Below are 23,359 nucleotides of genomic sequence, written 5' to 3'. Positions count from 1 at the left end.
GCTAAATTCTATAAATTGTTGCTGGTTTATTGAAAACCGGGAGGAGACCATGGATAGAGTCAATTCACCAAACTGCATATAAACCCGTAAAAATCCCACAGAGACAGGAGGAGATCATGCAAACTCTGGCACCCTTCTAGCGCAGTGGTCATGTACCTCAAGGATGGAGCTAGACACACTGTCATCTACCGATTGTTCAACAGAGAATGATCACCAAGTGTCAATGGAAATGTAATGGGGAAAAACACAAAAGGCTACATTAATTAATATAAATAATAATAATAATAATAATAATAATACATCGTACTTACATAGCTCATTTGTTGGACACTCACAGATGCTTATTAACAGAGAGAGGAAAGATTCTCTGTTAATGCAGAGTTTGAGTCTGTTTTTCCTTTATTATGACTCTACAGCAGTGTTTACTGTGTCACTTTCTTCTTTGTTAAATTTATAGGCAGGCTGTTGTATAGAATGTTGTACTAATACAACGTCCTGCTATTTACAGGTGAATAGGTGACACAGCCATCACCATCCAGCCTTCAGACCCCTTCAGAGTAAACACAGCTTTTCTGTGCTTACATTCTGCCATATATAGATTGTATAATGGTGGTCTGCAGTGGAGGCAAAGCTGTTGAGTTCCATGTCAGTGCAAAAATGATAAGGGAGTATAATCACAGTTCTCTGCTGTAGCCCTGACATGAAATGTCATTTATGATGAGGTATATCAGCGTTGAATCCCATGTGTAAATCATCCTCATCATCGCAGCTCACCTGAACAAGGCTTCATATCTCTACAAGAGTGGCGGCTACTGATGGCATGTTACACAACACGACGACGCGTTAGTCTCATTGTGTCAACAGCAGCCACCAGGCTCCCGTTTGCTGGAGTGGACTCCACTTATTTAGTATGTGAACATCTGCTCATGAATACAACAGCAAGTTTTAAAGTGTTAAGCTATATAAAGCTGCAAAGTCACAAACTGAAAACCTGGTTGTGACTGGAACTACAGCAAGATGCTAAAAGGTGCTTTCAACAAAATGTAAAAAGCATCAGTCCGCAGCACGCTGAGAATGAAAAGTATTAATAATTTTAATGTAACTTTTCTTCTGAAGTGACCTGGACCTTATTTACACAGATATTTACAGCTGCCCATTATGATAATTGTATGCCTTACTAATGTAGCTAAAAGAAGTAAAGTATATTTAGACTCTTAAGACTTGTAGTCTTTGGTTAAAATGGTACATAAACACTGTTGTCAACAGCACGTGACATGTTTGAGGCTGTCAGAAATTACTTATTCAGTTATGGGTGTTGGTCTGCCTCCATCTGTCTGTTAATCACATAATTGTCAAACAGGTGACTCACTAGGAGCAACAGTGTGTGCAGCACCAACTTTGGTGGTGTTTGGATAACGAATGCGAGAGATATTGGTAGAAATTAAGGATGCCTTTTTTCGCCAATATGCCGTTATATTGAGAGTGCTTAGTAAATATACGTTTTCCCCTGCATCCAACTGCAGAAGTCATTCAGTCTCTTCTGTAACCAAAGTCACATAATATCTTGCATACTCATTTTGCAGCCGATAATCTCTCTACTCGTTAAAGATGGAAGCAGCCTATTGTTTTAGTCAAATCAGTGGGGATGTTTGCAGATATACAATAATATGATATGGTGCCGATAAAATCGTGTTTCCTAGTAGAAATACAGTTATGAACCTGTAGATATATTATATCTATATACAAAAATTAATATCCTGTCTGCTCTCCATTGAATGAATTCATATCTCAGCCACTGAGCAAGTTGGTTTCTCAGCTCCATTGTGAAAGAAAGAAACAAAGAAAGAAACACATGTTTCAATCTCTCAAGGTTATCTGCACAGAAAGCACACGCAGAAATGCGCAGCTGACGGAGGCAAACTGAAAGTGGTTTCAAAACTCTGCCAATCTCCAGTGCCTCCTTCAATACTCACTCGCTCACTCAGTGATGAAGACATGCAGCTGTGAGCAGCACACGGGCAAACAGTCAGCCCCTTCTGAACATCCACGTCAATTCCTCCTGCAGCTCCTCCCCTTCAAACCCTGCTTCATCCTACTTCCTCCACCTCTTCACCTCTGCCTCCCTCCTCCTGCACGTTGCTCAGTGCTCCGATGCAGAGTGAGGCTTCCAGCATTGTGGGAATTTCTCCTAACATTGGCTTGTGTTTGAATCTGCGTGGTGGTGGTGGTGGTGGTGGTGGTGGTGGAGGATGTCAGTGCAGGCTGCCTTTTTTTCTTCATCAAGCATAAGCCTGCTAGACGACAAGTCATTCAACCTGTGCCATATTGAGGATCAAGGGCACTTTACTCCATTTTCCCTCAAAGTTTGCAGGAAGAGTTGAAAACTTCAAGGTTTGGTGCTTCTCTTGGATTTCTCAGAAAATGCAAAGCTTCTTCTGTGAGAAAGAAAAAAAAAGCGTCGACAATGTCCTCACTTGATTATCACCGAGGATGACGTTTCCAGTAATCCGCCTTCTGTGAAAATGGTCTGAACATCACCACCGAAGCACCGAAGCAGCTCGGTCACATGGACACTGACACTGAACAGCTGCTGCCTTTACCATATTGTCTGAGAAAAGAAGCTGGACCCATTTAGGAGCTACAGCAGACCACAAGACGATGCTGAATAACTTGTTTGCATCAAAGTGCCAAGTACTTAGCAACTGGTGAGGATGAGAGTCGGTGCCATGACCTACCTGTATTTGACAAGTGTGTTTTTCACCTCATTGGAGAGAGGAGCACAGAGGAAAAAAAGTCAGCGGGAGGAAGCAGGGGAGGGGAAGAGCGAGTCAGCGAGGGAAGGTGTGAAGCTGTGAGAGCGAGGGGAAAGACGCACAAAGCCCAGAGATACAAGGAGAAGAAACTGACAGAAGTCTGCCACACTGAAGGGAGACTAAAGGGAAAACAGTGGATCAAAGACCTGGCTGAACATCCATTTAAATCAGGAGGGTCGTGTTTTGTCAGAGCCATACAGGGTGAGTATGTTTTCCGTTTGATGTGGTTATTATGGCAGGATATTAAACAGTTCGGAGCAGCTGCTGTCAACTCACTCTACTCAGTGTTTAATAAAGTCATAATATAAATTCTAGTGTTATTAAATTTTTATCACTGAAATGCAGCCCGAGCTATTAATGAATCACAGAACAAGTGCTGTGGTTCATCACTTGTCACCGGAGCTTTTATGGTTCAGACTCTCAGGCTCTGCAGAACATTTTTTTGCAGTGCAGATCTTAAATCATAGCTTTTCATGCCCCACAATGGTTATTAAAATGATCCTAAATTTTTTATTTGATTTAAGGTATCATAAAAAAAAAAAAACAGTGATGACAAGCCACATAATTGGCAACCCAAAACTTACAAACACCATGAGCTTTGTCCAAACAAGTGTAACATGTAACACTTGATTTGTAAAGAAATTATTTGTGCGTATACAGAAATTACACAGAAATATTCAGTTGCCTTTCATATGAGAGACCAAGAAAAGTCGCAGCTTTTTATATTTTCAAACCCAGAACCATCTTACCTTCTGAAGGATCAACAAATTCCCAAAACAATTGTTATTACTTTTATATTGCTACACTGCAAGTACCAGTGAAGGTCAACCGTGACCAGATTTAAGTGGGATTCGGACCGTTATTGGACAAAACAAACAATCTGAAAATATCAATACCAATTAAAATTGAACAGGAAGATGCAGCCAACTCTCTTAAGTCATTCATTAAAGAAAAATGTCAGACATCTGAAAGTCCCAGCTTCTGCTGGGGGTTTAAAACTTTTGTTCTGACAAAATAAAATGTGAAATACAAGCCACTACTTTAACATTTTCTAAAAATGTAAGTGTGAAGAAGTTAATGTGCTCATGAATATAACTGTATGATAATACAGCGGCAGCCACACGATTGCCCAGGTATTTAAGGATGAAAGTGGGCAGACTGCTCAGTGGGGTGATCACGGTGAAGTGCCTCTGGTTCACCTGCTGCTTTATTTAGCCGTCCTCCATTGGACTATTTCTGCTCGGCAGACCATCATGAACAAGACCGGCCTCATTCCTCTGCTTTGACGCCAATCTCCTCCAGTGTTCATAGCTAATCAAGTATCCATAACAACACCGGAACATATAAATAAAATGGAATGATTGGGATTATTCATCTCAGTTAGGAAAGCGTCCTTGTGTTTGTCAATCTAGTTAGCTGAATCAGTGATGCTTTAATGCGATTTCCTTTTGTCTCATTATGATTGAGCCTTGATAGGTCCCCATTAGCAGCCCTGGTAAACTACGGCTGCGGGGGAGGAGGATTGATCCTTGTGTTAATGTGTACAGATAGATGGCCATGTTGATGTAAATAACTGCCCTGCAATTTCCCCCCAGTACTACACGTACACGGACACATATACAGAACAAAGGAATTGCACCATGTGTGCAACAACACCTAGCAACTGCGCAATCAGGTCCGAACAATGACAGAACCCAGAGGTGACAAAACAAAAAAAAAACGCCCCTAGCTTACAAAGTGCGTGCGTTCAATTCAAATCAATACAAAAATTCCTACTCGGTTCATGACCAGTGAAGGTCTCAAGGTAACGAATGATCATTCCACACAAACCTTTTAAACATTGTTTAAAGCATAAAAAAAAAAAAAAAAAAAAAAACATGTTCTGTGTCTGGAACTTTTCAAGTTTCAAAAGCATCATTGTCGTGTTTCATCCTTGACGCCGCTGGTCGATCTCAGCCTCATTCATGCTGCGTCCTTGCTCCTCACTTCCTCCTCACACAGTCGGCAGGTTTGAATCACATTAAAAAGAACTGCATTATTGTTAGTCTCACTAAAACTAAACAGACTTCTCAAATAACGGGATTGGGAGTCGAGCTACAACTGCATGTATACGTTCAGTCAGAGCAGAGTCTGATGTGGGCGCTTTGTGAAAATGCGTGGCAGTCCCCACCCCCAGCTTGAACTCAGGAAAAGACAGTACACTACGACAAAAACATGGAATTTTTTGGACTGATGAGACCAATTTTATGTTCCATCAACTTAAAAAAATGGTTATTTTAACACACAAATAGTGCTCAACATGCTAATAACTTGCTGCATGCTAAACCGGAATCTGCCTACCATTAACAAGACGAAAGGGAGCATATCGCCACCTAGTGCAGTGGAGGTGGTAAGGCTTCATTCACTAATATCAGCAAAACAATAGAACAGTCTTGACAATGCATATATAAAGTAAATATTAATATTGAATGTGCAAGAGAACTATACTTTTCTCAAGCTCCCTCTAACCAAAATGCCAATTTAGCATTGGATGCTATTCATTGAGCTACTTTAAACTACATACAGTCTTGCTTAAAAGGTTTTCCTATTGATGCCAGCAACAAATATTGCTGTTTGTCTATTCACCACAATTTTGGTCTTTTTGGAATCATTATGCATTTTCTCGCAGTCAGATGGCATAAATAGTTTTAAATTCACGGCAACTCTACCGTCCTGGTGTTGTTTATTTGTCCGCCATTTTGCTACCATTATATTCATATCCATAGAACCGTAGGAGCCTTAGAATGCCCCCTTTTCACCTAAAGTTTTTAAAAGCTCCATACCCTTCCCCATTCAGTTACTCTGGTCCCTAACTGTTAGCGTTGCCTTCGTACTATTTTCCCTAGAAAAAACCCAGAAAAGTATGTAATATCCATCACTGAGGCCACAAATCATCAGAAATCAGAGTACAGCGTTCAATAGAACAAACAGACACCTCAATTATATTGACTTAAATAGAGTGGGAAGTCAAATCCTCTACAAAAGCAACAGGTCTCCATTCATCATGTGTTGAAATTTCACAGTTACATTGAAAATCATGTGCACTTGCTTAAATCATGTAAATGCACGCAGTGACAGGAAGAAACTACAATGAGAGAGCAGAGTCAAGGCAGCGGCAGCAGATACATTCGACTACATTAAACAGAAAAAAAACTGAAAATGAAACATAAACAAAGGGAGGTTATACAAATGGAGAAGATATAAACAACTGTGACAACGACCCCTGCACAAGAACATCTCAGGGGTAAAACATATGAATGAAAAGAAAGCGACATATGGACTGGAGTATTATTGTAATGGCAGTTGTGAGTAAAATCCTGTCAAGTAAAAAGGCTGCAAAGGCAAAATTATACAAGATGGAAGATACAATTGTATTAGTGTGAGAATATACATGGCCCTGACAAAAAATGTGAGATAAATCGATTCAGCATTTATTTCCAGGAAAACTGTTGTCTATTTCAGCTTTTGGTTGTAATGTGAACTTATAATAGTACATTATTAGTCACTGTATTTAAAAGTCTAAATCTGGAAAATCACTTGTTGACGTCAAACAAATGTGTAATAAATACAGAAATAAATATGAATACATATTTCCTCTAAAATAATTAGTCCGCCCACTTAGTAACTAAGATGATTCAGCTGTTTTTGCATCCGAGCTTTTGATCATATCACTATGACGCACAATATGTATATTGTTTTTTTTTGGTGTGGTTAATCATCTTACTATTTGTCATTTTTCATAACTTTGGATGACACCTTACATTCTTCCGCGCGGCACAGATGCCGGCAGGAAATTTGCAGGAAGGCAACAATAACAGACATGGGGGTCAGTGACACAGACACAGGTGTAATCATTTTTAAACAGGCAGACAAGCTCGTCCTTAAATAAACCGTTTGTGTCGTGTGGATGACACAGACCAGGAAGCCATTCTTAGAAGAGACTCAAAAACACAGTGTCTAAAACAAACCCCAAACTAAGACACTGCAAACGCCTGAGGCCCAACATGAGACAAAGAGAAACAGCAGCCACTGTTACGACTAACATGTGCACAGACATGGCCCCCTAAGGTATGAAGTAAAACAAGGAAGGATATGAAATGGCCTCGATCAGGATATGAGATTCTGGTCATATTGCACAACACAATTTCCACCAGTGGGCAGACGTTTGCCCAGTTGTTATGGAAACGCTGAATTTTCTTTTCTTTCTTATACTTTCAAATGTTTGGATACAATAAACTCTATTCACATTTTTGGATATTGCATTTTTAATCGAGATGTGAGATGAGCAACAGCTCTGAGCAGAGATTTCATTCCTTTACTTTTCCTGTCACACAGGAACAAATTTGTCATCTGTTTGGTGAGGGGACCTAGAGCAAGTCCCTGACCCACGGAAATTAATAAAATATGATGTAAAATTGTGTCACAGGGTTATACAGCTGCAGACTGAACCTCATTGGACAGTGTGACCATAAAATTGCCATCTAAAGGCTTGGTAACCTCACCTCCTATGAAACCAGCATATGCCTGACAAGTGCAATCCACTGCATGGTCGTTTATTTACACATTTTAATCGTCTAAAGAGTCTTGAATCAGGCTGCATTGAAAGAAACAAGAGTCACTAATTAGAATATTGATATTTTTTTACAATCCATTCAAGCTTCCATCTACACCAATCTGTAACAGCATTTGTTTCTTGCCAGAAAGAAAACACACTCAACCTGCGGTGCCATAAAGTGATTTTCCTTTGTGCTGTAAAACAGCCAAACACGCTCTAACCCGATTAACACACAGAGGGGAGTGGTCTGTCTTTCCCTTAGCTGCCTCATTCATTTACAGAAAACGACAACAAATCAATGAAGCCATCTCCTCTCCATTTGTCCATGTTATCTTATCATTTTAAGCAAACTTGGTTCTCTTTTGCCGAAAAGCACAAGTGATGACATCGTAAAAAAACGACAAAAAACTATACAAACTATACAAATGAGGCTGTAATGTCAGTTACACTGTAAAAAAAAAAATGCATCAAATATGAGTTAATATAGGCCACAGTGAGCTAATGATCACATCAGACCAGTGAAGCCTGTTGATTTGTTGCACAGGAATCAGTGAGAGTGAATTTCCCTTGACATTAACTTTCATTTTGTTTAATCTGTTGATCATTTTCTCAATTATAGCATTAGTATAATGATCAGAAAATAGTGATAAATGTAAATTATAATTTCTCAACACTCATTTGAGGCCAAAAAGTTATAGAACAAAGAACAAGTGAACGTTTCCCACTCTGACTTATGTGAAGTGAAATTACTGCTGCAAATTAATACTTGATTAATAGATAATAGTTTCAGATGTTCCTCTTTAAACGTGTACAGTGTACGGTTTCTGTTCTTCCCCTAAATGTCATGTAAGACAAAAACAATAACCACCCACTCAGGTGTATATTTATACCATTTGGTTTTCGGCTGTTCACTGTTGTTCAGAATATCTGTTCTGTTAATATTAAGATGGAGTGTGCTGTTACGACAGGTGGCATCTAATAATTACTTTAATGACCAATTAGGTGTGATGAATAAATAGTTTTCACTTAGAAACTGCTATTTGAATAAAAGACCTTCAATTTGTCTCATGTAGTAGTGGAGGCAACTTTAAGTTCTCAGTCTTGCAATAAAATATAAAGTAGTTTATGTTTGACAGAATTTCTTGTGATAATGCTTTGTTATGTTTTAAATCTACAACATGTCAACTACTGAACTGAAGCTTGGTTTAAAAATACTTTTGATCAGGTAATGTATTTGTTGTCGTGTCCACAAAATGTCAGAAAATGGTGAAATACATCCTCAAATGTTTTTGAGGATGTATTCTCACAGAGGAATAAAGAGATTGCAGAAGATAATTTGCCTTAATTGGAGTTAATTCTTTATCAGAATCATTGCAGATTCATTTTGTAGTCATTAACTAACCAATTCATAAATTTAACACATTCTGCTGTACTGCGATGGAAAAACACTGATTAAAACACCGTCTGTCTCACACCCGCTGCCTCCACCACGCTGCAGATAAAACTCTGCACTCAACCTTTTTGCTCCAGGAGACACGTTACAATCCCAAATTTAATGAATCGTAAAATCCACATGCGTTTCTGACCTGTACATTCTGCCCAATCTTGCCAATTACACTAACACTTCAACACCCGAGATTCAAAACATGACCCTGATGATTCACGGTCCACGCGAAGGAAGTATTGTGCAGAAAACTTCAGCCGAGAGGCGAGGGGAGATTTCTGCGGTGAGTTCTTGATTTCCTGGCTACCTTAATTGGCCAGAAAAACGACTCTTGAAAGCGACGCCTCCCACGTACAATTAAGTATCCTCTACAGAACTGCAGCCTCATGCAGTGCGGGGATGACTAATCTGACAATGTGGGCAAAACACAGAGACGGGAGATCGGGAGTCAAACAACTCACAAGAGCACCTTTGGCATTTACTCTACAAGAGAACAGGAGAGACAACACGGCGCTTCAGCACACTCCAGCTTCGCTAATGGCATAAGAAAAAAACTACAAACAGGGTTACCTGCTCAAAACGACACAGAGGGCTACATATATTATAAAAATGACTCATTGAATCATATAATATGGTGGATATATCATGGCATAGCAATTACCCAACCATAGGTCACTTCTGGCTGTGTTAACTGCCAACTAGAGCTGCAACCATTATTCAATTATTAATCGATTACTAAATGAATTAACTATTTTGATAATTGATGAATTTGTTTGTGGGGTTTTTTTCTTTTAATAATTAAATTGTGTGTAGAAAGTAAAATCGCTCATTCAAATGTTTCATTTCGTTTATGTGACAAACTCCTTCACCTTTAGCAGTTTAAATAAGGCCATCTTAAACACATACAATGGAATTTTATACTAGAAATGATGCAACACTGCATCATCTTTTCAGCTCTCTATCTACACTTTCACAGTTGGATGTAGACACAGTTTATGCTGTGAAGGACTCCACGACCTCCTCCTGCAGCTGCAGCAGCAGCAGCAGCAGTGTGTTATGAAACGTACTCGTCATGATAACAAGAGCGAGACTGGGTGAGAGGGAAACAAAGAGAAGTGAAATTTGTACTTTTTTTATATCAAGGTGTTTCAACGTGCCTGTAATGAAAGGGCCAAGATCAGAACTGCAACACAGTCTGAGTCAGAGTCATGTTTTTTTTTTATTTTGGCTCTAAATATACTCTGCATCCACACAGAGCAGAGATTTATAAAGGTACGACAATAACAAGTTGAACATGCTGTGTATATTATAGAAAGAGTTGGTCAACAATCTAAATAAAAATAAAAACACAGAATTTTGTGTTAATTATAGTTAATACAATTAAACCTTTTGGTATTTTTCCCCTTGTTTATGAAAAATATGTTTTAAAAGTGTGCAAAGTAATTGAAATTTGCCAGTTTAACAGAAAAGATACACAGCATTAGTGAAGCTGGGAACATCTAATTTGATGCATGAAAAACCAAGCACAATTGATCTACTATCAGTCTATCTAATATGAATATGTGTCAAATTTGAAATCTTCCAAGCTTTTCCGAATAACACTAAATTAAAAATGTAGAACTAAACAGTGGGTTGAATTGGAATCCTTTAGTGAAGTGAAATTTGGTATGAATACATAATACAATAAGCCCTAAACTCTTAATTCCCAAAAACACGAGAGCTGCTTGTGACTACTACGCTTTAAAAAGAAAAGTTAAAAAAAGTCTTTAAAAATGAGAGATGAATGTGCCGTGAAGGTCTGAGCACAGCGGGAACATTCAGGGGAATCGTGTTAAACATCACAAAAGAAGAGAAGCGGCTCATTAAAACTTAACTATTACAGAAAATAAGGTAGAACTTGGAACCAGGAAACATCGGAAAGTGAAAGATTGGACAGAGATTTTTGTTTACTTTCAAATGAGGTGATGAGAACCCCAATAAGAAAGTTAATTAAAACTGAATTTCCATAGAATAATGCATTTTTGTTAATTAATAGCCAGCTTAGTGACCAATCATCAAATTTGATGATGAACTAATGATTAATATCATAATTGATTAATCTGTTGATCATTTTCTAATTCAATTAATTGTTTGGTTTCTAAAATGTCATAAATTGTTGAAAATGTTTTCTTAAACCGCAAAATTGGATCAATGAAACCAGAAAATATTCACATTTTAAAAAATCAGAGAGAGCTTGTTTTAATAATTTTTCAAAAAAGCTATCAAAATAGTTGATTAGTTTAGTAATCAGATAATAATTGATTAATCATTGAAGCCCTCGCTATGTTTGCTGAGAAATTCTTGCAATTGATTCACTGGAGGCTGAAACTGTTTTTTCAGCAGTGGGGGTATTTCATCCATTTTTATAATGGTATTGACGAAACTGTGTAAGCATGAATTCAAATAAACAAAACATCTGTATCAATAGCAGCTTAATGCTATTTTAAACATCATTAAAGTCTAATGTCTGTGTTTGTGTAATGTAACTAAAGGGTTTAACTCAGGACAGATTTGGTGGCCAAAACATTCCATAACTTAAATAGTTTCCACAACCTCACTGTGTTTCTGTGCTAGTTTAACAGTGAGCTGCCACCTCAGTAACGGAGTGTTTCGTGTTTACTTCTGTTTACAACACAGATTTGTTTATAGGTCTCAACCCTCAGAAGCCGGTGGAGTCATTTTTCCTCCTCCTAAAACCTCGACAGCAGCGAGCGACTCCTTAACAAGTGCCGGAAATCTAAACCGCAGCACAGCCGACATACTCGGGAACAGACCGTCTGTCTTATTTAACTCAACGTGAGATGTAAGCTAAATGTGACGGGGACGCCATCAACCCTTTTTTTCTAAGAATCAATCAATCTTGAGCGGGGCTCTAATAAGACACACTGAGCTCTCTTACATTCCTCCTTTGGGAAAAAGAAATGTCAACACACACATACAGACACACACACACAGGGATGAGACTGCAGAGAGCCCAGGCAGCCAAATGCTGACCACTGAGGCTGAAATGAGCAAACAAGGCCGTCTGACAGCAGTGTCCAGATAGAGCAATTAAAGTCTCTGAAGCCTGCAGACATTCCCTTTTAGCTAATTAGACACTGAGAGACAACTTTAGAAAAGTACAATCAGACTAAGCAGAGTATTTGACACTGGCTAGTGCAATTATGTCAAAACAAATACATGACATACTTGCACTGTTCTTCTAATCCAGTGAAGGATTTATTCTTATCCTTATTGCCTTATAAATCTATTCAGTTTTCCCAACAGCCACTCATCTGTTGACTCAGCTCGTTCCCCAACACCTGAGGAGGGGCAGTGTCAAGTGTCTTGGATGAGCTGTTCTCTTGAGAATCTCAGCCGCAAACTAAAGCCCAGAAAAGAGGAGCGTGTTGTTGTTTGGGAAGAAAAAAAAAAGGCTCAAACACTTAATTTGAGTCGCCTGAGCCGCAGAAAAGTGGCTGTCTGTATAACTTTTCATATCCGCGTCTTACCTGCCGACTCGAGCAGGACATGGTAATCCGTTCCTCTCTGAGTGGGCATGTCATCATCAGGCTCCTGTCTCTCCGACTCCTGATAACGATCCCAGTTTGACTCCAGCTTCCTCCTGGAGAAAGTCTCCCTCCTGTTCACCTCCTCCTCCCCGCCGCTGTCTCCATCACCTTGATCCTGGAGGAGAACATGACGGGACACCAAAATCATTTTAATATTTCATGTCAGCTACACAGCAGGTGCTGTCACACTAAATTTCACTCAACATTCATTTCCCATGTGGAACAACAAGAGCTGATGCAGTGGGTTTGTTTCAGGTTACCAGCTGTTTCTGTATCTGACTGAATCTCATTCAATTTACAGACAATTTTAAAGAGAAGGGGAACTGAAGGAGGGGAACTGACTTTTGACTTCTTTTTCTTTAAATTGTTTTTGGGTTGTAGCCACTTGTAGTGTAAAGCACTATTGCCTTACAGCAAAAAAAAAAAAGACCCGGGTTTTGTGACTCGCTCTGACCAACGGCCTTTCTGCATGTTTTACCCGTTTCCTCTTACAGTCCAAAAACATACGGAGGTTAGAAAACTATCCATGGCAGCATGTCTGCTGCAGTCTGTCATCAACGTCCTCTCCACTTTCAGTGTCTTCATTTCTTCTTATCTGGTCAAAACATTTTTGAGAAGTGCACTGAGGCTATTTAGGTCAAGTATCATTCAACATTTGTGACGCTTTGCAGCTCACTGTTGTCCACTCACTTAGCTGAAGTACCGTGTGATGTATGCTATAAACTGCATTATTTGGGTGTGAAAACTATCAAGAAAATGCAGTTGGGATTGCTGTGTGTGAAGAGAAGTTACCCCAGTTCTCCTTTTACTTTTCTTCTGCATGGTTGTTAGATTTAAACAAACTAAATACAATCACTGGCTCTTGAGTTTGATAAAGGTTCAGAAATGAGTGCTCATGTGATTTGACTTTAATCTGCACTTTCCAATCATTTCTTAGGAGATAACAATTGGCTGTAACCTTTGATCTTCCCTTTCTAGTCAGAAAAGGTTACATATTTCAACAAGTATAAGAGTCAGAAAAATTGAGCAAGAATGAGATTTTTTGATGTATAAGTTGTAGAAATGTAGGAGATGGAAACCAAAAATGGCAAAAGATGATGATAATGCAATGGCTCAGCATTCCCGACTGAGAAAGTGATGGAAATACTGACTCAGCATTCCAAACTACTAAAGAAACCAGGAAAACAATAGCTAGGATGCCTGGGTATCCCTGACTCAGCAATCCCAACTAATAAAACTACAAAATAAAATGTCAAAATCAGCCAAACAATGTAGGAGACAGCAACCAATCACTAAACATGATGATATTATAATGACTCAACACTCCCATTTAAGAAACAGATGGAAATGCTGATTCACCGTTCCAAACTACAAAAGAAACTAGGGAGACATTAGCTGGGAGTCACTGACTAAGCATTCCCAACTAAGAAAACATTTTAAAACATATTAAGCGTATGCTGCCACCGACGGTTTGCCCTAAAACTCCACCTCGTGAAATCTGGTGTAGCTGCAGGAAAAACTTGGCTTTTGCAATTCATAAATGTCCTATTTAAACAATACTATGTTAATCCAAGTTTCTGAGTTGGAAATCCTTCGACGGGAACAAAATGGAACACACGATAAGATTTGCTCCCGACACTGAAAAAACATTACCATCAATGGTGCTCCATGAACTACAAGTTAGAGAGCATTTTAAAAGTGGTTTTAACATATGGCTCTCACTTTACTGACTAAAGCCTAACATGGGGGTCAAGGTAAAAGGCATGTAACACAAAAAAACTGAAGCCATTTAATTTGTCCGAGTCACAGATTTCTGTGCGTGTTGTCAGATAACTGCACAAAGCTCCTCATTATGTTGTCATGGAAACATGCAGCATGAGTTGTGACAAAAGCCATGGGTTTTATTTTTATTTTTTCACAGTGCTTTGTCAAAACTTATGAAACAAAAAAACAGTATCATCAAAGACCGCGTGGTAGCCATGGATGCACCAAAGGAGATGTTTATGATTGCAATCAAGGAGCCCCTATGAACCAAAGAGTGCTTTTATGATTGCAATCACAGATCCCCTATTGCTTCCTTTTCTAATTCTGTTGTTAGCATGGCAGGAGCATCGACTGACTGAACAACAGCCCAGTGGAAATTAAGCTGAAACCTCTAGTGCCACATCCAAGGCCTGTAATGTATGATGACAATGTGAAAGTGCTGTATGAGATCACTAAGACACTCCACTGAGGTTTTAATATGTGAAATTTAACACCTGAAGTAGACAAATGTATCTGTCCGCTGATTAACTGCAACTTTTTTCATTTTTGTCATCTTCGGGTAAATGCTTTTTAATTATTTGGGCAGATTATTACCTTGTTCATGCAAATCTACACCACAGAAAATGCTGCTAAGTAGGTTTTTTTATTCAAAATTCTAAAGAGAAAACTAAGTATGTATATAAATGTATGTGCACTGCAGTGCAAAAACAAAATTTGCATTAGGTAACAGACTGCTCAGTAAATGTTTATGTAAGTAACTGTGTCTAAACTTTATCTTTATTTTATCAGATGGAAGATACATATAAATAACCAAAAACCTTATCTGTCAACTATGTAACACTTTACATTATGCACATCATATACTATACATAATGGCAGAATTCCATTATATGCATGCAGGTGTGCATGTAATAAACGCCACTATTCTAGGGCAACGTGATTAATTGAATATAACTAACAACTTAAGCAACAAAACTAACTTCAGAGGCTGTACTGTGAATTTCTAAAAATCATACATCATAGACCCGCAGAGGCATTTGCATAATTTTGGCAGGGACTTTAGTCCACGAAGCACAGATGCGAATATTTTTAAGTTTTTCGCAGCAGTGGTTGGCAGAGTCTGCACTCCCTGCAGAGTATTTCAGTGCTAATAAGCCGCTGAAACTTACTCTAAAGTGACAGCTAATTAGGCCGAATTAAAGTGGACGATGGACTTAAAATAATATTTAAATATTATAAGGAGGACGTGTGCGTTTTCACAGCGTGGAGAAACTTTTAAACGTACAAAGTTTTGAATGTAGTTTGGCAGAGTGGGTTAACGGGGGCTCAATCACGCCAAGTTGTCTCACCCGGTAATGGAACTCCGCTGCCTGGTCAACTCCCCCGCCGCGTCCACGACCGCGGTAGTGGTCTCTTCTGCCCCGGCCACGGTGGTGGCCTGCTCGGCCTCTGCCCCGGTGGTCACCGCCACCGCCGTCACCGTCGTGGCCGCCTCGGCCACCTCTTCTCCAAACGCCTCCTCTGCCTCTGCTCACTTTTCCCTCCATTGCTGTCACTTGCCGCAGCCGGTTAGTTTACCACGCGGCACCGCGGTGCTACTGTAAATGTAATCCGACGATAAAATAGCAACCTTCTGTAAGGTTCCGGGTTACATTTCGACCAATTTATTATATGCAGTACATGTGCATTTATTATTTTTAACAAACATTTAGAGAATTTTTCAGATCTGCGTGTCCATATTATTATTATTATTATTATTATCATTATCATTATTATTATTAATAATAATAAAAAACAACAATATGAACAAATCAAACAATACAGAGCAATTAACTGTTTACATTAACTTCACACCAATGATAGAAACTTAAAAGAGAATAAATGTAGAAAATGAATAATATTAATAAGAAAATGTTTCTTTTATATCCCTCAAAATGTTTATAACTAAACATAAAACATGATATTGTTTTCAACAGGTAAATAAATGCAGCTAGTTCATGTGGCACTGTAACAAACAAGATTCAAATACTATTAAACAAATGGTATTTTTATCTGACTGTTACTACTGCTTTGATCAAAAAAAAATAATTAACAGATTAGAAATGATGTTGTGGGACACAATGTTTTGCAAAAGACTTAAATTAAACAGGTACATGTTCAGGGTTTTATCAACACCAATAATGATTGTGTGCCTTTGTGTCTCATGACTGTTGTTCTTTAAATTTCAGGAGAACTGCTGATCATTCTACACAGAGGCAGACAGTGGGATTCTTCACACTCACCCGACATCAACTAACACAGCATCATGGAGAACAGCAGCTTTGGCAACTTGTCACACGTCCATGCTGCTCCTCACAGCCTGTGGGAGGCCATAACCATCGCTACTGTGTCAGCCATCGTCAGTTTAATAACAATAGTTGGGAACGTGCTGGTAATGCTGTCTTTCAAGGTCAACAGCCAGCTGAAGACTGTGAACAACTACTACCTCCTGAGTTTGGCGTTCGCTGACCTCATCATAGGAGTGCTGTCCATGAACCTGTACACCACATACATACTGATGGGCTACTGGTCCTTAGGGAACCTGGCGTGTGACCTCTGGCTTGCGGTGGATTACGTAGCCAGCAATGCTTCAGTTATGAACTTGCTTGTCATCAGTTTCGACAGGTACTTCTCCATCACGAGGCCACTGACCTACAGGGCAAAGAGGACTCCAAAGAGAGCTGCCATCATGATAGGCCTCGCATGGCTGGTGTCTTTTGTCCTCTGGGCGCCGCCCATTCTGTGCTGGCAGTACTTTGTAGGGGAGAGAAAAGTTCCTGCAGACCAGTGCCAAATCCAGTTTTTAACTGAGCCTGTGATCACATTTGGGACGGCTATTGCTGCTTTCTACATCCCCGTCTCTGTAATGACGATCCTGTACTGTAGGATCTATAAGGAGACACAAAAACGGACCAAAGATCTGGCTGAGCTGCAAGGGCTCGCAACAGAAAATATTCCAGAGGGGACGAAACCCCAGAAGACTGTTATTCACTCTTGCTTTCACTTCACCAGAGAGAGGAGAGATCGGAGTCAGGCCTCCTGGTCCTCATCGAACCAAAGCAACGCCACAAAGACAACCACAAGGTCAGACGAGGCGTGGGTGAAAGCGGACCAGATCACGTCCTTCAACAGCTACACCTCATCTGAAGAGGAGGAACATCACGTTTCGTTAGAAACCCCACAAGGCTCCTTCAAGGAGCAGAGCAGTGGGCAAAGCAAGAATGGACAGGCGACAGGTGATTTTACAGAAGACCAGTATTTTTCCTCTCCTCAAAAGAAGGCCAGTAAAAAGTTAATTTCTTATAAGTTCAAACCTGGTTCAAAGGGGAAAAATGGCAACCCTGTATCCGCAGCTCCCTGCCCACCACACACAGAGCAGCCTGCCAAGAACGCCTCGCCGTCCGCCTCCTCCATCACCTCCAAACCCATAGACCCCACCTTAAAGAGCCAGATCACCAAGAGGAAGAGGATGGTGCTGGTGAAGGAGAAGAAGGCAGCCCAGACTCTCAGCGCCATCCTCCTGGCCTTCATCCTCACATGGACGCCGTACAACATCATGGTGCTCATCTCCACTTTCTGCACCAAGTGCATCCCGACATCGCTGTGGCACCTGGGCTACTGGCTGTGCTACGTCAACAGCACCATCAACCCCATGTGCTACGCCCTCTGCAACAAAACCTTCCAGAAGACCTTCCGGATGCTTCTGCTGTGCCAGTGGAGGAGGAGGAGGAGAGGTGAAGACAAGCTGTACTGGTGTGGACAAAACCAAAATGTTAACAATAAAATGACTTGATGCGGTTTCCGACACATTTCCTTCGACCTTTGCCAACGTGTGGATTCTACTTGACGTCCCACTGCAGTTGGTGGTCGTCTCCAGCATGACGTGCTGCATGTGATTTCTGTGTTTTCTGTGTTCTGTACACGTTGGTGGAAAATGTTCTGAGCCTGATGCAGCACTTGAAATGCCCGATGAAGGTTCTTGAAGTAAGTTTTAAAGGACAAGTTCAGATTTTATTTTTAACCAGGTTTGGAAAGTAGCCATGAAACTTTTTCTTTGACACATTTCCTCACACGATGTCACTTCAGTCAGCCTCGGTTAGGCTGACGACGAAAAGGACACAAACAGAGACTATACACTCACTGGTCACTTTATTAGGTACACCTATTCAAGTGCTCGTTGATGCAATTATCTAATCAACCGGTCACATGGCAGCAACTTACTTAATGCACAAAGACATAATGAAGTTTAAACTAGGAGTGCATGACAGTGGACCACATATCAAGCGTGCTTGGGCCGATAACTGATATGTACGTTATTTTCTGAGCTTGACTGCAAAAATGTACAATATTTGTCATACTCATAATGCAGCAGATGTAGATATACATTTTGTCACTGTGGAAAATAATATAACATAAAAGATAAACCTTGTGGAGGGCGCAACCGTGGAAGTCATTAGTCATATGGGGGGATCTTGGTGTGTTGGGATAATATCATCAACCCTAGTTTACACCAAGCATCAATAAGGGGAAGAAAGGTGATTTGAATTATTTTAGATGCACCAAAATCTACTGGGATTTTCACACATAACCATCTTTAGGGTTTACAGAGCATGGTCAGAAAAAGAGAAAATATCCAGTGTACAGCACTCCTTGCAAAAACACTATTCTAATATTTGAATTATTCTAAACTTGAGAGCCAGTGAAAGTAATGCAGGGTTCAAGATGAATTTAAGACACCTTGTAATGAAGTTATTTTAATAACCACCCTCCATAACAAAGGTATGCACAGCATGTAGGACCTTGATACAGATGGGCTACAGCGGCAGGTGACCACACAGAGTGCCACTTAATTAAGTGTTCTGTGTACCTAATAAAGCGGCCGGTGAGTGTATCTTAGTTAGGACATGAGGTGAGCAGACATCTGTAGCCGCTGCTCCGCCTCAAGTTTGAGGGATTATTCACTTTGTTTTGTAAACAACATATGTTGAGTAAATTGTGACTAAAATCTTTGAACTTGTTCACCTCTTTTTTCCCCCCACTGCTCACTTGCACTGTATATAAAGGGCATAATGTAATCTTACATATTTAAAAAAAAAAAAGGAGAAATATTTATATTATACAGAGCCAATGTCACTGGCTGTGTTCACAGATGATACATGTAAATTATTACATATACAGTATATAAACAGTATATATGTATGTGGTCAAGTGAATTTTTGTTTGTTTGTTTCTTGGCAATTTCTATGAGATAATTGATTTGTGTTAAAGGGCTAATCTGTGCATTAGTTTCAGTGTTAATATGACATGCGGGAGTGTATATGGATGGCAACTTTACTCTTGTCGATGTTACTGTAAGACAAAAAAAAACCTTTGTAGAAGCTACCACTGTGTCCCCTGCTGGATGAGTGATGTTGTACTTTTGTGTAGCTTGATGATGTGACGCCACGCTCGGAGGCAACTAATTTGTGCTCACTGTACGTCTGTGAAGTTCTGTAAAAGTGAGTCCGTGTGTACTGATGTGATCAATACAAATTTAAAAGGCAAAATTAGATTTTCTTTTGTCTGAATGAACATTTTTAGCATCAAACATGTTGAATCTGATCCGATTTTTAATAATAAATTCTTCAAACCATTGATGACATTGAGACAGCGTGACTTTTCCTCACAGGGAACAGATCTCACTGTGCAGGACGGCAGGGGGAAAAAACATTAAAATGACTTAAATGACAATTAATCGATCTTATTCCTTAGTCAGTCAGGTCAACATCAACAGTCCTGATGCATAAATGCAACACTGTAACAAACACACCATGATGAGTCATGATGCTAAAATCATTATTTCCAAAATGGATACTTATAAATATCACTGACACATTTATTTGTGATGTTAATAAGGTCTTAACCATCTGCTTTATTCAAAGTAAAGCCAGTTACACTCCCAAGATCTTAAAAGCAACCACACAGCTCTTTTCACTCTGACCTGCCTGCATTATATTATATATATCATTTTAATTTAACTCCTTCGTCACACAGTACGTATGTACACTCTGTATATTCTGGCAATGAGTCATAAAAACAGAAGAGAGGCCGTTTGCTCACGTTCAACCAAATACAGAAAATGTGAAATAAAAACAAAACTTGTTATATTACCGTTGATGTTTTATTATCTAGGCGTTCTTAAATAAGAATTTATATTTGTCTTAAAATTCAAATCCATCATTCACAGTCATATCACTGAAACAAAAACAAAAGTCTCTAAGTTATGTATAAGTTGTCTCTCAGGTCGGGGGGAATTAGCAGCAGTGGAAGAGTTAACACAGAAGGGTTATTAGCACAGAAAAAGAATGAAAAGCATTTCGAAGAGCAGTAGAGCCACTGCTCTCACAGCTACAATGTACAGAGCAAATGAAGAATTTCAACTTTCTGCAGAGTTAAGAGAGATTTCAGTGCAGTATGGGAAAAAAAAAATCTTATTTTAGCTCAGTTTTCAGTAGAGTAATAGAACTCAAGATGCGCTCAAAACATCTATTAACAAGGAAAACTGTACAATAAGGAGAAAAAGAAAAAAAAAAAAGACTTAAAAATCTTGCTTCCATGGCGTAGACGGTGAGTACAGTACAGTGTGGTACTACCTCCTCTTAGCAGCCAGCCTGGTGCCTTTGATGCTGGTGCTGCTGCTGCTGCTGCTGCTCGCTTTGCTGGAGCTCTTGGATCCACCGGAGAAGAGCTTGGTCATGAGCTCGGAGACGTCTGGAAGCTCGGGGTTGGGGTTCAGCATGTTCATGGACTGCTCCATTTCCTGTGTGACATGGAAGTGCCCATTAATTAAAGATGGAAATCCTTCACCTACATCATTTACACTGATGTTTCTTACAATAACAACGTGGTCACACTTCAGTGGTGTATCATGAAGCTATCCCCTTGACATTTGACACTACAAATGGACTGAAATATAAGACCGAAATGTACAATACGTTTAATAGAACACTATTGAGAATGTTTTTACCTTCCTCATCTCTGGGTCGTTGGTGTTGACCACTTTGGGCAGCAGAACAATGATCAGCAGAGGCAGAACCATCATCATAACCTGTAGGAGCAGCGTATACATTATATTTAAACGACAAAGTAATAAAATAATAGATAAATAAATAAAGTTTTTTCTTCAATCCTACTGCAAAATAAATGCGTCACAAGAAAGTGCATGTGGTAACAAGTTCTGATATGAACAACATAGTATAACTGCTTTACAATAAAAAGCAAAGAAACAACAATCATACAGAAATAGAAGAAAGAGCTTCTGCGACTGAAGACTAAACTTCATATTCCTAGTTTAATAACTTTCTCACGACAGAAAACCTCATGGCCACTTTCACACCGTTAAGTTTTAAAAATTATTGTTTCATATCGTCTGTAAAATCCCATGCATTTCCTCAGCCGGACATTAAGCTTAATCGAAACCCATCTGAGTGTTTGTAATCTTGTAAAAACACACAATCACTGTTCTTACCATTGGGTTCATGAGGAAGTCTGTCCAGCCCCAGGTCTCCCTCTTCATGAAATAGCTTTGAGGGCCGCTGGCCTTGATTTGAAGAGGATATTGCTGCCGGATTACCTCTGATGTCTTGATGTAGTTAACAAGGCGCGCCCTGTGAAGTGGAACAGAGTTGCTTTAGGGCAGAAACCAAAATGAATAAGCAAGGCTGACTCAGCATTAACATTGGCAAGTACTTTTGTTTTAAGCTTATCACAACATTTTTTTTATTTTAATCTTACCTCATTTTGCCCTTGGATGTGATATCAACACGCACTGGTTCAAATCTATAACCTGGGGATATGATTTCCACGACGTAAGACCCCGAAGGAACATCGTTCACAGCAAAACTTCCATCGGTTCTGTAACAAGACAATCAGACCATTTAGTGCTCATAGAAGCTGCACATTTTCATTTCATCCCAGTAAACTAAAGGGTTAGTAACCAAATCTCAAGTGTAACCACACAGGCATGTTGTCATGATGGAACGTCCCGTTGTCATTACACACGTCATCTCAGATAGCACTAATGACCTCTCACTGGACACATTTAAAGGTTTGCCTGTTCAACTGCTTTTCAATGCAAATATTTAATCAGTCAATGAATCACATTTATGCTTTAATAACATTTCAGGAGGTGTTCCTTTGAGATGCTGTCCAACTGCATTGTGTTATATTGACAGGTGTCTCTATTATTTTGTGAGGTATAACACTGTTGATATATTGGCATATTGGATATCGTCAATAAGTCCAATATCGTGCTAGATAAACAATATGTAACAATGAATTTGTTTAGGCCAATTGTAGCTTTGGACAATAGGGTTAATAACCATACGACATATGGGAAGCATAGGTGTATCATTTAACTACAACACTACAATGTACTGCCGAAACCGAGGTTAAACAACAAACACGTCCCTAACGACCGGGATTGTTTTGATGACACTAACCTCGGGTTAAAGTCCTGAATATAGCGATAAATAAATTAGTTCCAGGTGACACGAATAAAACCCACGACAATTCAACATAAGTAATTTACAGTTAGTACTGTACCTCGGCCAGCTAACAACATTAGCAAGTCAAACACCCACTTAGGCTAGCTGGCTAAGCTAATGCTACCTAGCCTGGCTAACCAGCTAGCTGGTTAGCAGAGGAAGCCGCGGGCCGTTTCCTACCTTAAGAACCCGACATATTCTTCGCCCTCCACCGTGACTCTGGCCATGGAAACCCAGTCCTGTGGTTTGACGCCGGGGACAATTGCCCTGCCCTCGATTTTGAAGCGATCTCCGTTCGCCTGTGCCTGTACACCTGCGCCAGGCCCCGTTTCCAAGTCGACGAAACACCACGCCACGGCGAGCGCAGCCTGCGCGTAGAGCCACAGCAGCGGTAACCTGTCACTGTGCAGCAACATCACTGTCAAGTGTGTCTTTACAAGAAGATATTAAAATAAGATGGAGCTATCTGTGTGCGTCGACATGTACTGTTGAGAGAGAGAGAGATCCAGGAGACGGAAGGAAGGAGCAGAGGAGTCGGCGCATCAGCTGTCTGCGCTGAAGATGACGTCATTAAACAAAACCAAAACTTT

General features: G+C 39.8%; 3 protein-coding genes across 3 annotated transcripts in view; 1 reads left to right on the top strand and 2 right to left on the bottom strand.

Annotated features, from left to right (window-relative positions):
• The window catches only part of aven (apoptosis, caspase activation inhibitor), a 31,577-nt gene extending 15,786 nt beyond the window's left edge, over positions 1-15,791 (bottom strand). The window contains exons 1-2 of the mRNA XM_058612946.1: positions 15,555-15,791; positions 12,382-12,556 (exon numbers count right to left, since the gene is read on the bottom strand). Of these exons, the coding sequence (XP_058468929.1) occupies positions 12,382-12,556; positions 15,555-15,752 (373 nt within the window). The 5' untranslated portion in view covers positions 15,753-15,791. The remainder of the gene's footprint in view (positions 1-12,381; positions 12,557-15,554) is intronic.
• On the top strand, positions 1,990-19,738 carry chrm5b (cholinergic receptor, muscarinic 5b). Its single transcript, XM_058612945.1, has 2 exons — positions 1,990-3,014; positions 16,434-19,738. The coding sequence occupies exon 2, from the start codon at positions 16,511-16,513 to the stop codon at positions 18,035-18,037; it is 1,527 nt and encodes a 508-aa protein (XP_058468928.1). The 5' UTR covers positions 1,990-3,014; positions 16,434-16,510; the 3' UTR covers positions 18,038-19,738.
• A 97-nt stretch (positions 19,739-19,835) lies between these two features.
• On the bottom strand, positions 19,836-23,337 carry emc7b (ER membrane protein complex subunit 7b). The gene is made up of 5 exons (XM_058612949.1): positions 22,950-23,337; positions 22,018-22,137; positions 21,752-21,890; positions 21,251-21,331; positions 19,836-21,043 (listed from the first exon to the last, which is right to left on the bottom strand). Exons 1-5 carry the CDS (start codon positions 23,183-23,185, stop codon positions 20,873-20,875), a joined length of 747 nt encoding a protein of 248 aa, XP_058468932.1. The 5' UTR covers positions 23,186-23,337; the 3' UTR covers positions 19,836-20,872.
• Positions 23,338-23,359: the final 22 nt, after the last annotated feature.

Source organism: Solea solea, chromosome 17 (genome assembly GCF_958295425.1).
Source record: "Solea solea chromosome 17, fSolSol10.1, whole genome shotgun sequence".
Classification (NCBI taxonomy): Eukaryota; Metazoa; Chordata; class Actinopteri; order Pleuronectiformes; family Soleidae; genus Solea; species Solea solea.
The sequence above is the reverse complement of the archived record's forward strand: the minus strand, read 5'-3'. Positions and strand labels throughout refer to the sequence as shown.

Coding starts and splice junctions, on each gene's coding strand:
- chrm5b (XM_058612945.1), top strand. CDS start 16,511: ATGGAGAACAGCAGCTTTGGCAACTTGTCACACGTCCATGCTGCTCCT.
- emc7b (XM_058612949.1), bottom strand. CDS start 23,185: ATGTTGCTGCACAGTGACAGGTTACCGCTGCTGTGGCTCTACGCGCAG. Junction 22,138..22,949: donor GAATATGTCGGGTTCTTAAG/GTAGGAAACGGC, acceptor GTCTTGTTACAG/AACCGATGGAAGTTTTGCTG. Junction 21,891..22,017: donor ACATCCAAGGGCAAAATGAG/GTAAGATTAAAA, acceptor TCCACTTCACAG/GGCGCGCCTTGTTAACTACA.